This window comes from Rana temporaria, chromosome 3 (assembly GCF_905171775.1).
Source record: "Rana temporaria chromosome 3, aRanTem1.1, whole genome shotgun sequence".
NCBI classification, from domain to species: domain Eukaryota; kingdom Metazoa; phylum Chordata; class Amphibia; order Anura; family Ranidae; genus Rana; species Rana temporaria.
The window spans coordinates 11,141,691-11,157,919 of record NC_053491.1 but is presented as its reverse complement, the minus strand read 5'-3'; the positions used below and the strand labels follow the sequence as shown (position 1 = coordinate 11,157,919).

Genomic DNA, 16,229 nt, shown 5'->3' with positions numbered 1-16,229 from the left:
TATAAATACCAATGAAGTTTAGTAGTTCACCAAAAAGAGGAGATGGGGAGGATAAATCCGCAGAAAACGTTGTGAAAACAAGATCTGGGAGATATTACGGTGAGTAATTGAAACGTAGGCAATGAGGGGAGACTCCATGACCTGATAGGTGATTGCCACCCGGCAATGACGTCAAGGGGACTCTCTCATGGTGCAAGCGCCAATGGAAGAAGCCCATAGGGAGGGATATTTTATTATTTTGGGGGGTTCCCTTTTTTCCCCTTCTGCCCCTCCCCTCTTTTTGGTAAACTACTAGACTACATTGGTATATATATAATATATATATTTTTTAGAGATACGCATCTGCTTCTGAAGTGGAGTCGCATGAAACGCATCCGTCTTTAGATGCAGTTATACTATAATCATGCGTCTATATCATATATATGAATTATCTGTAATCAGGAATTACCTTTTTATCTTTTAATGTGACTTAAATAAAATCTGGATCAAATCTTTCTCTCCCCTTCTCCCCCTCCCCCTCCCTATACACATTTTTCCTTTTCCAACTATATATACTCAGTTAAAACCAAGAGTCCTTTGGTAAAATCAATTGGCCAGAAGTGAAGATCTAGTGATCCTCTCTCCCATTCGCTGACACACTTTTGACCAAGAGATTCCAAGCCTGCCCACCACGGCAAGGTAGACTCTTCTAGGGCAGGACCTACACTAAGCTACCCTATTGGATGCTAGTCATCATTTTTCTAATGTTGGATGTATGTTTGTAATAGGCCTCATCCTATAATCGGTGTGTGCGATCTACTCTCTCCTAATGTGGTTGTGTGTGTGTGTGTGTGTGCATCTAAAGCATGGAGCGGTCAGTTTGACTTGTTATGACTTGAGTCAAGTGGTTGCTTGTTTGTATATATGTTTTGTCAGGGCCGATCCAATTTCCTCTCCTAGCACAATCCCTCCCAAATCCCTCCTCCTAGCACCTCCCCTACCTGCTCTCAAATCCCCCTCCTAGTATCGTCTCCCCCCCCCCCCCACCCCCAATTACCCTCCTACCACAATTCCTTGAGTGAAAGCGTGCTAGGTCCCCGGTCCTAGCACAAACCCACCCAAATCCCTCCTCCTATCACCCCCTCACCTGCTTTTAAATCCCCCTCCTAGCAAAATCCACCCCCCTCTACCCAAATTCCCCCTTCTAGCTTATGGTTGTAGATGGTTTAAGAAAGAGCGCTAGGTCCCACCTCCTAGCACAAACCTTCCCAAACCATCTCCCTAGCACAACCCCTCCCTCCAAATTACCCTCCTACAATGATTCCCCAATGCCCTCTCCTAGCACACAACCCCCCTTCCTAATTACCCTCCTACCACAATTCCCTCTCCTAGCACAACCCACCCACCTCTACTTCAATTCCCCCTTCTAGCACATGGTTATAGATGATTTGGAAAGAGTGCTAGGTCCCCGGTCCTAGCACAAACCCTTCCAAATCACCCTCCTAGCACAAACCCACCCAAATCCCTCCTCCTATCACCCCCTCACCTGCTCTTGAATCCCCCTCCTAGGGCAACCCACCCACCACTACCCCAATTCCCCGTTCTAGCACATGGTTGTAGATGATTTGGAAAGAGTGCTAGGTCCCCGGTCCTAGCACAAACCCTTCCAAATCACCCTCCTAGCACAAACCCACCCAAATCCCTCCTCCTATAGCCCCCTCATCTGCTCTCGAATCCCCCTCCTAGCGCAACCCACCCACCACTACTCCAATTCCCCCTTCTATCACATGGCTGTAGATGGTTTGGAAAGAACACTAGGTCACCCCTCCTAGCACAAACCTTCCCAAATCCCTCCTCCTAGCACAGCCCACCCTATCTCTTCTACCACAGCTCCCCTATTCCCTCCTAACACAGCCCACCCTATCTCTTCTACCACAGCTCCCCTATTCCCTCCTAACACAGCCCACCCTATCTCTCCTACCACAACTCCCCTATCTCTCCTCCTACCACAACTCCCCTATCTCTCCTCCTGCCACAACTCCCCTATCTCTTCTCCTACCACAACTCCCCTATCTGTCCTCCTACCACAACTCCCCTATCTGTCCTCCTACCACAACTCCCCTATCTGTCCTCCTACCACAACTCCCCTATCTCTCCTCCTACCACAACTCCCCTATCTGTCCTCCTACCACAACTCCCCTATCTGTCCTCCTACCACAACTCCCCTATCTGTCCTCCTACCACAACTCCCCTATCTGTCCTCCTACCACAACTCCCCTATCTGTCCTCCTACCACAACTCCCCTATCTGTCCTCCTACCACAACTCCCCTATCTGTCCTCCTACCACAACTCCCCTATCTGTCCTCCTACCACAACTCCCCTATCTGTCCTCCTACCACAACTCCCCTATCTGTCCTCCTACCACAACTCCCCTATCTGTCCTCCTACCACAACTCCCCTATCTGTCCTCCTACCACAACTCCCCTATCTCTCCTCCTACCACAACTCCCCTATCTGTCCTCCTACCACAACTCCCCTAGCTGTCCTCCTACCACAACTCCCCTATCTGTCCTCCTACCACAACTCCCCTATCTGTCCTCCTACCACAACTCCCCTATCTGTCCTCCTACCACAACTCCCCTATCTCTCCTCCTACCACAACTCCCCTATCTGTCCTCCTACCACAACTCCCCTATCTCTCCTCCTACTACAACTCCCCTATCTCTCCTCCTACCACAACTCCCCTATCTATCCTATCACAACTCGCCTAATCCCTCCTAGCACAGCCCACCCTATCCCTCCTAGCACAGCCCAGCCTATCCCTCTTAGCACAACGCTCTCACCTCTACCCTGATCCCAACAACCTGGTGTGATTGGCTTTACTTCAGCTTCTGCATGGCTTTCCATTCATCACTGACAAAGGAAAAGCCATCAAACATCTTCTGTTTCTCAGCTGAAATAGGTTTTATAGGTATTCCCCATTTATCTATGGTGTTCATCAGGTCTTCCGTTTTTATCATCTCTCTTGTTAAGTTTCTGAAGCCCTAAAAAAGAAAAAGAAAAAGAAAGTCATGAGATCCACTACACATTTTCTTTAGAAGAAATGCCCCTATGACCTCTGTGAGATGTCAAATAGTGATTTTCACTATTAGAATTGTGCAAACTCACTTCTGAATAGTTTATATTTGTCCCCTAATCTCACTTTATTCACTTCTCCTGAGTCTTCAGATTGAGAGTCAGGCCTCGTACACACGACCGAGTTTCTCGGCAAAAACCAGCAAGAAACTTGCTGTTTTTTTTTTTTTTGCTGAGGAAACCGGTCGTGTGCACATTTTTCGAGGAGGAAACTGTAGAGGAACTTTTTTGAGCCAAAAAGAGAGCATGTTCTCTATTTCCTTGACGGGAATGGAGAAAATTGGCTTGTCGATTTCCTCGACAGCCTATGTGTTTCGCCCGTCGAGTTCCTCGGTCGTGTGTACGAGGCCTAAGGCCTCGTACACACGATCGAGGAACTCGACGGGCGAAACACATCGTTTTGCTCGTCGAGTTCCTTGTTAGGCTGTCCAGGAACTCTCCATTCCCGTCGAGGGAAAAAGAAGACATGCTCTCTTTTTGGCTCGACGGGATCCTCGACAGTTTCCTCTTCGAAAAATGTACACACGACCGGTTTCCTCGGCAAAAAAAAAAATCCCAGCAATTTTCTTGCTGGTTTTTGCCGAGAAACTCGGTCGTGTGTACGAGGCCTCAGACAGAGATCTGCCAGTTGCTAGCTTTACATTCACAGCTTTACAAATTGGGGTTGATTTAGTAACGGCAAGTAGTCTGTGTACTGCAAGTGCACTTGCTTCAGAGCTTAGTAAATGAGGTAAAGCTTCACTTTACAAAGAATACCCAATCGCTTGCGAGGAAAAAAAAAATTTTTTTTTTGCTTGCACATGATTGGATGATAGAAATCAGCAGAGCTTTCCCTCAGATCTAGAGCAACTGCACTTGCACTACACAGTGGGCCAGATTCACGTAGGAGAGCGTATCTTTGTGCGGGCGTAGCCAGGGCCGTTCGAAGACATTTGGGGGCCCCAAGCAAAAATAAAAGTGACATAATTTCAAGTTGAGAATCGGGGGGGGGGGGGGGGGGGCGAAGTGACATTTCAAGTTGAGAAGCGGGGGGGGGGGGGTTGGCGTCTTACCTCTATCCTATCCCGCACAGGGGCCCCAGCAGGGAGGGCCCTTGCCGCATCGCTACAGTCCGGTCGGCCGTGTACCATAACCGCGCGCGGTACAGGAGATTCAGTTTGCTGTTCCCGGGTCCGGACTGAAAGGAAGTGAACAATCAGTGTGTGCACTTCCTGTCAGTCCGGCCGGGAACAGGAACTTAATTCTCCTGTACCGCGCTGTTATGGTACATGGCCGACCGGACTGCAGGAGGACGCAGCGGTGCGGCAAGGGCCCTCCCTGCTGGGGCCCCTGGCCAGCTCAGGGGCCCCAAGCAAATGCTTGCTTTGCCTGTCGGGTTCCGACGGGCCTGGGCGTAGCGTATCCTATTTACGCTACGCCTCCGCAACTTAGACGGGCAAGTGCAGTATTCACAAAGCACATGCTCCGTAAGTTGCGGCGTCGTAGCGTAAATCGGCCAGGGTAAGCCCGCGTAATTCAAATGTGGAAGAGGTGGGAGTGTTTTATTAAAATGAGCCGTGACCCCATGCAAATGAAGCGCAGATCGTACGGCGCATGCCCAGTATGATGTCGAATTTACTCCCTAAGATACGCCGGGACTCAATGCCTGTGACGTGAACGTAACCTACGCACATCCCCATTCACGTACGACTTACGTAAACGACGTAAAAAGATACGCTCGTTCCGACGTCCATACTTTGCATTGGCTGCGCCTCCTATAGCAGGGGTAACTTTACGCCGGACGTAAGCCTAACGTAAACGGCGTGGCGGGCGCATGTACGTTCATGAATCGGCGTATCTAGCTCATTTACATATTCAACGCATAAATCTATGGAAGCGCCCCTAGCGGCCAGCGTAAATATGCACCCTAGATACGACGGCGTACTAAGACTTACGTCGGTCGGCTGAAGCCATATTTCAGGCGTATCTTGTTCCCAGAATACCGCGCAGAGATACGACGGCGCAACTTTTAAATTACGCGGCGTATCAATAGATACGCCAGCATAACTCGTTCGTGAATCTGGCCCAGTATATTGTTTCCTCTATAAACACCCCCCACTAAAACAATGACAGGTTGGTGGACCGCACATAAACACACTGCTCAGATTTTTTTACTTACCTTCCTTTGTACGAAAAAAGGAGGGGGTGCCTCCCCCGCTTCCAGTTCCTTCCAGTTTATGCCGCTGAAAAATGGATGATCTTGTATGTCGGCAATGAAATCATTGCGCCTGCATGGATCTTTACACAGGAGCTGTGGGGGGAAAATAGAAAAACATGAGATGACAGCTATGGCATAACATTGCTAAGAAGTCGGTTTATACAGTCCTGTGGCCTTCACTCTCCACACATCGCAGGAAATACGCCACACGGCGCTGGCAATGTACATCCTATTAAAAAAATGCGGTGCGCAATATGGAGTCTGCAGTATTTTCTCTGCATAATGCTGCAAATAATGCGTGATCATAGGATATGAGTGCTGTCACATGACACTTTCTTTTTTACAATCATTAGAATGAATGGGGCTTCACTTTTTGGGGAGTCCCAAAGCAAGTGAAGTTCCAATCCTATCTATTAGGGTTGTCCCGATAGCACTTTTTTGAGACCGAGTACAAGTACCGATACTTTTTTTCAAGTACTCGCCGATACCGAATACCGATACTTTATTTTAATGTCATGTGACAGTGGCAGTATTTTTTTTATATATTTTTTTTTACTATTTTTTTTTAGAGTGATTTTTTTGTGTTTTTTGTTGTTTTTTTTGGGGGGGGGAGTGAATTATCAGTGTGTTTGTTTGTTTTTTTGTTTTTTTGTTTTTAATTTTATTTTAAAATTTATTGCAATTTTTTTTTTTTTTTTTATCAGCCCTGTTGGGGGTCTTTGGTGACATTTCAGGGGTCTTAACAGACCTTCTGAAATCTCCCCTTTAAGACAGAGAAAGGAGTAAGGACACAGATTCCCCAGTCCCTTTCTCTGCAGCCTCAGCTGAAATGAATGGAGAGAAGCTCCTCTCCATTCATAAACTGAAGCATCGTAAACACAGGTTACGATGCTCAGTTATGTGAACGGACAGAGTCTGTGATCACTCACTCTGTCCATTCAGAAAAGGTAGGAGCCGGGTTTAGCGGCTCCTACCTCCGCTCTTCATCCTCACAAATTGGCGGGGGGGGGGGAGAATAGCGGCACTGACAGGGGGAGAGAAGAGCGGCACGGAGAACGGGGGGGAGGAAAGACTGCACGGAGCACGGGGGGGGGGGAAGACTGCATGGAGCGCGAGGGGGGGGGGAGGAAAGACTTCACGGAGCACGGGGGGGGGGGGGAGACTGCACAGAGCACGGGGGAAAGACTGCACGGAGCAGAGGGGGGGGAGACTGCACGGAGCACGGGAGGGGAGGAAAGACTGCACGGAGCACGGGGGGAGGAAAGACTGCACGGAGCACGGGGGGGAGGAAAGACTGCACGGAGCACAGGGGGGAGGAAAGACTGCACGGAGCACGGGGGGAGGAAAGACTGCACGGAGCACGGGGGGAGGAAAGACTGCACGGGGGGAGGAAAGACTGCACGGAGCACAGGGGGGAGGAAAGACTGCACGGAGCACGGGGGGAGGAAAGACTGCACGGAGCACGGGGGGGGGGGAGGAAAGACTGCACGGAGCACGGGGGGGGGGAGGAAAGACTGCACGGAGCACAGGGGGGAGGAAAGACTGCACGGAGCACAGGGGGGAGGAAAGACTGCACGGAGCACGGGAGGGGAGGAAAGACTGCACGGAGCACGGGGAGGGGAGGAAAGACTGCACGGAGCACGGGGGGGAGGAAAGACTGCACGGGGAGGGGAGGAAAGACTGCACGGAGCACGGGGAGGGGAGGAACGACTGCACGGAGCACGGGGAGGGGAGGAAAGACTGCACGGAGCACGGGGGGAGGAAAGACTGCACGGAGCATGGGGGGGGGAAGACTGCACGGAGCACGGGGAGAGGAGGAAAGACTGCACGGAGCACGGGGAGGGGAGGAAAGACTGCACGGAGCACGGGGGGAGGAAAGACTGCACGGAGCATGGGGGGGGGAAGACTGCACGGAGCACGGGGAGAGGAGGAAAGACTGCACGGAGCACGGGGAGGGGAGGAAAGACTGCACGGAGCACAGGGGGAGGAAAGACTGCACGGAGCATGGGGGGGGGGAAGACTGCACGGGGAGAGGAGGAAAGACTGCACGGAGCACGGGGAGGGGAGGAAAGACTGCACGGAGCACGGGAGGGGAGGAAAGACTGCACGGAGCACGGGGAGGGGAGGAAAGACTGCACGGAGCACGGGGGGGAGGAAAGACTGCACGGGGAGGGGAGGAAAGACTGCACGGAGCACGGGGAGGGGAGGAACGACTGCACGGAGCACGGGGAGGGGAGGAAAGACTGCACGGAGCACGGGGGGAGGAAAGACTGCACGGAGCATGGGGGGGGGAAGACTGCACGGAGCACGGGGAGAGGAGGAAAGACTGCACGGAGCACGGGGAGGGGAGGAAAGACTGCACGGAGCACGGGGGGAGGAAAGACTGCACGGAGCATGGGGGGGGGAAGACTGCACGGAGCACGGGGAGAGGAGGAAAGACTGCACGGAGCACGGGGAGGGGAGGAAAGACTGCACGGAGCACAGGGGGAGGAAAGACTGCACGGAGCATGGGGGGGGGGAAGACTGCACGGGGAGAGGAGGAAAGACTGCACGGAGCACGGGGAGGGGAGGAAAGACTGCACGGAGCACGGGGGGAGGAAAGACTGCACGGAGCACGGGGGAGAAGACTTGCATCTCCCCTGCCTGCCCAGGTATCGGGTGAGGCATCGGAGCATTTCCCCCGAGTACAAATACTTGGAAATGCTCGGTATCGGGACATCCCTACTATTTATAAAGCACACTGGATCCTTGGCTGAGCCTATATATCTACTTTACCTGTCCCACTTGGACTGTCACTACGTACCTTTTCCAGAAGGTCCTTGAGGTCGGGGTCAGCGTCGTCTGGGTAGCATGGCACTTCATACATTATGTTTTTTGGATCACCGTAACGGCCATTATAGAGGGGTAAAGGAAAGTATAGCTCAAATAGGAAGACCCCCAATGCAAAGTAATCCACGGCTCCATCATACGGAATTTCGAACATCATCTGTGGGAAAATCGGAGAGAGAGAGAGAAAGAGAGTGGGATTAGAGTGATAAATCAGACTGGAAAGCAGCAGCATCATTTAGAAAAAGGTTCCACCCAGAAATTGTAATTTAAATGTATAATTTAGGTGATTATCATCCAACCTCTATGTGGAGCCGACATGAACGAGGCAATACACACCGTCTGTACACACAGAGCTAGAAGTACAATTCTCAGTACAAACTGACAAGAGTGATTTTTATCCTGATTTATATTAAGAATAATGGCCCAGATTCAAGAAGCACTTGCGCCCGCGTAACCATAGGTTACACGGCGCAATTGCTTACTTGCTCCGGTGTAACGAGTGCTCCTGATTCAGGAACCTCGTTACACCGACTGCAGGCTAAAATCTGCGCGGCATAAGGCTCTTATGCCTCGCAGATTTTAGGCTGCCGCTAGGGGGCGCTCCCATTGTGTATCAGCGTGTAGTATGCAAATTGCATACTACCACTGATTCACAAGCTTGCGCGGGCCCCGCGCAAGCCAGGTACGGAGTTTGCGTAAGGCTACTTTTAGCGCAAGGCTGCCCCTTCTAATAGTAGGGGCAGCCAATGCTAAAGTATAGCCGGCCTTCCCGCGCCGTGAAATTTGAATTTCACGGCGTTTGCGTAAGTGAAACGTGAATGGCGCTGGACGCCTTTCACGTTCACTTAGAAGCAAATGACGTCCTTGCGACGTCATTTGCCGCAATGCACGTCGGGAAAGTTTCCCGACGGAGCATGCGCTGTACGCTCGGCGCGGGAGCGCGCCTAATTTAAATGATTCCCGCCCCCGGCGGGATCATTTAACTTGCGCGCGCTTACGCCGGGCAAATTTGTTAAAGCAGTTATTTACTTTCTTTTATGTCTCCCAGTTGTTGGCCCATTTACCACTTAATCCCCGGACCAAAATGCAGCTAAAAGCCCAGGCCAGGTTTTGCGATTCGTCACTGCGTCGCTTTAACTGACAATTGCGCGTTCGTGCGACGTGGCTCCCAAACAAAATTGACGTCCTTTTTTCCCCACAAATAGAGCTTTCTTTTGGTGGTATTTGATGAACTCTGCAGTTTTTATTTTTTGCGCTATAAACAAAAATAGAGCGACAATTTTGAAAAAAATTCAATATTTTTTACTTTTTGCTATAATAAATATCCACCAAGAATATATAAAAAAATAGTTTTTTTCCTCAGTTTATGCCGATACGTATTCTTCTACATATTTTTGGTAAAAAAAATCACAATAAGCGTTTATCGGTTGGTTTGCGCAAAATTTATAGCGTTTACAAAATAGGGGATAGTTTTATTGCATTTTTATAATTTTTTTTTTTTTTTTACTACTAATGGCGGCGATCAGCGATTTTTTTCGTGACTGCGACATTATGGCGGACACTTCGCACAATTTTGACACATTTTTGGGACCATTGTCATTTTCACAGCAAAAAATGCATTAAAATTGCATTGTTTATTGTGGAAATGACAGTTGCAGTTTGGGAGTTAACCACAGGGGGCGCTGTAGGAGTTAGGGTTCACCTAGTGTGTGTTTACAACTGTAGGGGGGTGTGGCTGTAGGTCTGACGTCATCGATTGTGTCTCCCTATAAAGGGGATGACACGATCGATGACGCCGCCACAGTGAAGCACGGGGAAGCCGTGTTTACATACTCCGGGGGGCGATAGCGGGGGGGGGGGGGATGCGGCTAGAAACGAATAGCTGCCCCTTTATCCCGGGTGGCTCCCGGAGCTACCGGCCGCCGCATGTAACGGGGGGAGGGGTCCCGATCGGACCACCGACCCGCGGGAAGGCAGGGACGTACGGGTACGCCCATCTGCCTGTACGTGCCATTCTGTGGACGTATATGTACATGCGGTGGTCGTTAAGCGGTTAAAGAGAACCTATCCCTGTGGATTAAACTTGTCCCAGCTGAAAATGAATCTTAGTCCTGAGGGCCAGGTTTACCTCCAAAAGGTAGACCAGGGAAGGCCACACTAGGGACTTGCTAGCTTTGGAACTAGCACTGCTGCTGGGGGTCGTGGCTTTCTTTAGTGCCAGATGGGACCCTCAGCTGAGACTGTTTGTTTATTGCCAGATTTATACAGGTTTCTTCAGGACTAAGGATGAGCTCCGGCGTGTTCGCATAGAACACGTGCAGAGCCCGCCAGGAAGTCGGCACCCGTGCTGCGCTAATCACAGCCAGGCAGACATTGTCCGATGCTCGGCTGCAGAGATCGGGAAATGTCTGCCTGGCTGTGATTAGCGCAGCGCGGGTGCCGACTTCCTGGCGGGCTCTGCACGTGTTCTATGCGAACACGCCGGAGCTCATCCTTATTCAGGACTAATATGATAGATAATTGCTGTGTGCATATTAGAAAATCAGATAAATGTTCTTTTACTTACTTCTGGAGCCCCATTTAGCATATATCCAAGGTATTCTGTCACCATGTTAAATCCATACACGTTGTTTACTGCTGTGCCGTAATCCGAAATCTTCACATGACCGTTTCTGTCTATAAGAATATTATCAATCTTGATGTCCCTGTGGAGAAGAAAAAGTGTTAGGCCTGCAGTTCAGACAATTACCCCCCCATATACAACAACATACTTGATCCACAGAGGGATCAACAATCACAAAGCTCCCTTTTCTAGCACAGTCCATGCACAGCTTGCTACGATTCAGGACACAGACATACCTTTCATGAACTGATTGCACTAAATGAGCTCTGCTGTCATTAACCACTTACCTTCCACCGTACAGACCACTACCAGTGGCGTCACTAGGGTTGGTGTCACCCGGTGTGGTAAAACATGGTGTCACCCCCCCCTCTGTCTAGGCTGCCCAGCACCAAGCAGGCAGCGCACGGGCACGGGGCGCACCCCAAACCAGCCCCTGTAAATTATAGTATAGGGCAGTATCGTGGCAGGTTAGGGTAGTATAGAGTGGTAAAGTGGCAGGTTGGTGTAGTGGGGTGGTATAGGACAGGTTAAGGTGCTATAGGGCATGTTGGGGTGATATAGGGTAGTTTGGGGTGGTATAGGGCAAGTTAGGGTTGCATAGGGCAGGTTGGGGTGGTATAGGGCAAGTTAGTGCGGTACAGGGCAGGTTGGGGTGGTATAGTGCAAGTTAGGGTGGCATAGGGCAAGTTGGGATGGCATGGGAAAGGTTGGGGTGGTACAGGGCAAGTTAGGGTGGCATTGGGCAGGTTGGGGTGGTATAGGGCAAGTTATGGTGGCATAGGGCAGATTGGGGTGGTACAGGGCAAGTTAGGGTGGCACAGGGAAAGTTGGGGTGGCATGGGAAAGTTTGGGGTGGTACAGGGCAGGCTGGGGTGGTACAGGGCAGGCTGTGGTGGCACAGGGCAGGCTGGGTGGTACAGGGCAGGCTGGGGTGGTACAGGGCTGTTTGGGGAGTACAGGGCAGGCTGGGGTGGTACAGGGCAGGCTGGGGTGGTACAGGGCAGGCTGGGGTGGTACAGGGCAGGCTGGGTGATACATGGCAGGCTGGGGTGGTACAGGGCAGGCTGGGGTGGCACAGAGCAGGCTGGGGTGGCACAGAGCAGGCTGGGGTGGTACAGAGCAGGCTGGGATTGCACAGGGCAGGCTGGGCATGTCAGCCAAAAAAAAAAATGGGATGGTGTCACCCCTCTAGCGGGTGTCACCCGGTGCGGATGACACCCCCCGCACCCCCCTAGCAACGCCTCTGACCACTACTGGGCTGTTTATATACAACACCTTTGGGCAGCTGTCGTGCCCTCTAACCACTGTGCACCGAGCCATGCTTGTACAGCTCAGTACACAGACACAGTGTGCAGAGCTGATCTGAACAGCTCGGTACCTTGTGATCGCTGTGATGACCACATTGTTAATCGCTTCCCTTCCGCTTACAACAGAGGAAGGAGAAGAATTATAGTAACTCATGAATAGATGGATCTACAGCAGCTGAACCATTCATTCATTTGGGGGGGGTTAGGGGGTGGGTGAATTGTAAAATGATTGAAGAATGTTCTATTTACCTGTGAACGATGCCTCTGGAATGCAGGTGCTGCAGACCACACACGAGCTCCGCTGCCAGGAGTTTGAGCATGGGGAGCTGAATTGGGATCGAGTAGTCCACCATGCCTATGGCCTCCAACATGTTAACCAGATCTCCTCCTCTCATGTAGTTCATAACAAAGAATAAGTGATTCTGGGGAAAGAATACAGACAGGTCGGTGAATGAATTTCAGTGAAAAGGTCCAAATGAAAGCAACATGTTACAACTTTCTACCAAAACAAACAAACTATTGGCTAGATTCACAGAGATGGCCGCAACTTTAAGGCGGCGTAGCTTATGGCATTTAGGGCCCTTTTTACACGGGTGGACGAAACGGCCCGTTTTTTACAAGTCTGTTTACAGACTTGTAATGCTTCCCTATGGGATTGCAGACGTTAGCGGATAAAGATCCGCCTCCGCAAAGATCCGCTTTTTCAGACAGAAGAAAACCCTATTTTTCTTCCGTCTGGCGGAACGGATCGATGAATACGGACACACGGTCCGTATTCATCCGATTCCCCATAGGGGAGAGCGGAGGAAAGACAGGGCGGTCTCTGCACAGTGTGCGGGGACCGCCCTGTCCGCCGACAGCTCAGCGGGGATTTAAGGATGATCCCCGCTGAGCAGACGGACACACACACGGAGCGGATCGATACAGATCCGCTCCGTGTGAAAGAGCCCTTAAGCTACGCCGCCGTACGTTAGCGAGGCAAGTACATGATTCACAATGTGCCTGGTAAGTTACGGCGGCGTAGCCTAAAGCGGGCGGGCGTAAGGGCGCCTAACTCAAATTTGTCTGAGGGGGAGTGTTTTATGATAATGAGGCTTGACCTGACGTGATTGACTTTTTTTTTAACTGCGCATGCGCCGTGCGCCTACATTTCCCAGTGTGCATTGCGGCTATGTCCGCCGCACGGGCCTATTGATTTCGACGTGGACGTAAACAACGTAAATCCCTATTTACGGACGACTTACGCAAACAACGTAAAACTTTCGAATTTCGAAGCGGGAACCGCGGCCATACTTTAACATTACTATTTCAACTCGTTGATGGAATAACTTTAGTCCTGATAAAGCGTTACGTAAATGGCGTATCTGTACTGCGTCGGCCGGGCGTACGTTCGTGAATCGGCGTATCTACTGATTTACATATTCTACGCCGACCGCAATGGAAGCGCCACCTAGCGGCCAGCCTAAATATTGCAACCTAAGATAGGACGGCGCAAGCCGTCGTATCTTAGATATGTTTAAGCGTATCTCTGTTTGAGAATACACTTAAACTTAGGTCGGCGCAGATTCTGAGTTAGGTTGGCGTATCTACTGATAAGTCGCCCTAACTCTACCTGAATCCAGCTCTATCTATCTATCTATCTATCTATCTATCTATCTATCTATCTATCTATCTATCTATGCCATGCACAGCTAAATGACACGATTGTATAATTTGCTATAGCATCTCACTTTCAAGCAGTTGCTGTAAATACTGTAGTGTTCCATGGAGAAATGACACAAAGGGCTAGATTCATAAAGACTTACGACGGCGTATCAGTAGATACGCCGTCGTAAGTCCGAATCCGCGCCGTCGTATCTTTAAGGCCCGGTACACACGAGCAAACATGTACGATGAAACCGGTCCGTTTTCACCGTACATGCCTGCCAGAGGGCTTCTGTACGATGGTTGTACTAACCATCGTACAGAAGTCCGCGCGTAAACAATACGCGGGGCGTGTCCGCGTCGTCGACGCGGCGATGACGCGGAGACGTGGGCGGGCCTGCCATTTAAAGGCTTCCACGCATGCGTCAAAGTCATTCAACGCATGCGAGGGACAGCGGGCGCCTGGACATGTACGGTAGGTCTGTACTGACGACCGTACATGTCCGAGCGGGCAGGATTCCAGCGGACGGTTTTAAAACACGTCCAGGAATATTTGCCCGCTGGGAAAAGGCCCGGCGGGCAAATGTTTGCTGGAATTCGGCCCGCTCGCGCCCACACACGACCGAACATGTATGCTGAAACTGGTCCGCGGACCAGTTTCAGCATACATGTTTGGTCGTGTGTACGGGGCCTTAAAGGTATGCTCAAATTGAGATACGCTTAAATGTTGCTAAGATACGACCGGCGTAAGTCTCCTAGGCCGTCATATCTTCGTTGCATATTTACGCTGGCCGCTAGGGGCGTGTACGTCGATTTACGCCGAGAATATGTAAATGACGTAGATACGCCTATTCACGAACGTACGCTCGCCCGTCGCATGTAAGATACGCCGTTTACGTAAGGCGTTTTCAGGCGCAAAGATAAACCACCAAAAAGATGGTGCAGCCAATGTTAAAGCGGAGGTTCACCCTTTAAAACATTTTTTGACACTACACAAAGTCGCGCCATCCTACCGACCGAATGCCAGTGTTTTTTTTTTTTTTTCAGCACATACTTGTTAATCCCGATTTTCACCTCACGGCGATCCCGCGGGAGTGGGCGTTCCCAAGCACTGCCTGTGATTGACAGGCTTCCGAACGGCGCATACTGCGCGTCACAGGTTGCCGACAGAACCCGAACGTCGGTGCGCAGGCGCCGTATAGAGCCGCACCGACGTTCGGGTTTTTCCGGCAACCTGTGACGCACAGTATGCGCCGTTCGGAAGCCTGTCAATCACAGGCAGTGCTTGGGAACGCCCACTCCCGCGGGATCGCCGTGAGGTGAAAATCGGGATTAACAAGTATGTGCTGACAAAAAAAAAAAAAACACCGGCCTTGTGTCGGTAGGATGGCGCGACTTTGTGTAGTGTCAAAAAATGTTTTAAAGGGTGAACCTCCACTTTAAGTATGGACGTCGGGACAGCCGTCGAATTTCACGTGGTTTACGTTGTTTGCGTAAGCCGATCCAGAATGGGGCTGGGCGTAGGTAACCTACGCCCAGCCCCATTCTGAATCGGCTTACGCAAACGAAAGCAAGGAGTATTTTCGACGTGATACTGAGCATGCGCCGTACGATCGGCGCTTCATTTACATGTATGGTAATGAATCGTGAATTCATTACCATACAACACGCCCCCTACCTGCCTATTTTGAATTAGGCGGGGTTACGCCAGGCCATTTGCGCTACGCTGACGTAACTTAGGAGGCAAGTGCTTTGTGAATACAGAACTTGCCTCACTATCTTACGTTGGCGTAGTGCAAATGGGATGCGCTACGCCGGCAGAAAGATACGCCGCTGTACGTGAATCTAGCCCATACTCTATACTAAACTTTTATAAGCAATGTACATTATTTGGTAACATGTTTCTGGTGTCTTCTACTACAGCTGATTAATGTCATCTCATCCTGGATTCAAGCAATACTTGTGCTCCTGTAACATTTTATATATGCTGTTCATTTGATAATTAATTTTTTTTTAGCTTTTCCAAAAATTAGACTTACCTCCGTCTGGAATGTGGCATAAGCATGGTCACAGAAAAGACTGCCCCCAGCCTTCTCCAGGGCTATGCGCTCATTGAGGATCTCGGCTGGTTCATTGCCCATTGGATACGACTTGTGGACTATTTTCACAGCCACCAGTCTTCCGCTGTCACGGTGCGTCGCCAGCACCACCTGTAGGAGAGAGACAGTTAATACATCATTTTTTTCATGCACTCTAGCTGTAATATCATTATTATACAATCCTCATGTTCTATGCCTAATTATCTCTCTTTTTTCTGCCCTGCTGGTTTTGCCATTTGCTGAAATATGACCAACTGCCATATGTGTTCTGTACACACAGAGAGACTCTGTCAGCCTTATTAACCACAGGAGGCTGATTCATAAGTATCATAACTTGGAGTGACTAGGGATGTCCTGATACCCATACTAGTATCGGTACCGATACCAAGCATTTCCCTGAGTACTTGTACTCGGG

At 50.5% G+C, this 16,229-nt stretch overlaps 2 protein-coding genes across 2 annotated transcripts in view; one reads left to right on the top strand and one right to left on the bottom strand.

Annotated features, from left to right (window-relative positions):
- Positions 1–16,229, top strand: part of IQCH (IQ motif containing H) — a 240,817-nt gene that overhangs the window by 49,484 nt on the left and 175,104 nt on the right. The gene's annotated exons all lie outside the window — the stretch shown is intronic.
- On the bottom strand, positions 2,064–8,292 carry LOC120931099 (serine/threonine-protein kinase YPK2/YKR2-like). Its single transcript, XM_040342245.1, has 3 exons — positions 8,116–8,292; positions 5,274–5,405; positions 2,064–3,024 (listed from the first exon to the last, which is right to left on the bottom strand). Exons 1-3 carry the CDS (start codon positions 8,176–8,178, stop codon positions 2,860–2,862), a joined length of 360 nt encoding a protein of 119 aa, XP_040198179.1. The 5' UTR covers positions 8,179–8,292; the 3' UTR covers positions 2,064–2,859.

What these genes read in the sequence shown, in the direction of transcription:
- LOC120931099 (XM_040342245.1), bottom strand. Translation starts at nt 8,178, where the DNA reads ATGTATGAAGTGCCATGCTACCCAGACGACGCTGACCCCGACCTCAAG. An exon ending in TCAAGGACCTTCTGGAAAAG is followed by an intron (nt 5,406 to 8,115) that starts GTACGTAGTGAC and finishes TTCCCCCCACAG; the next exon opens with CTCCTGTGTAAAGATCCATG. An exon ending in CTTTTTTCGTACAAAGGAAG is followed by an intron (nt 3,025 to 5,273) that starts GTAAGTAAAAAA and finishes TTTCTTTTTTAG; the next exon opens with GGCTTCAGAAACTTAACAAG.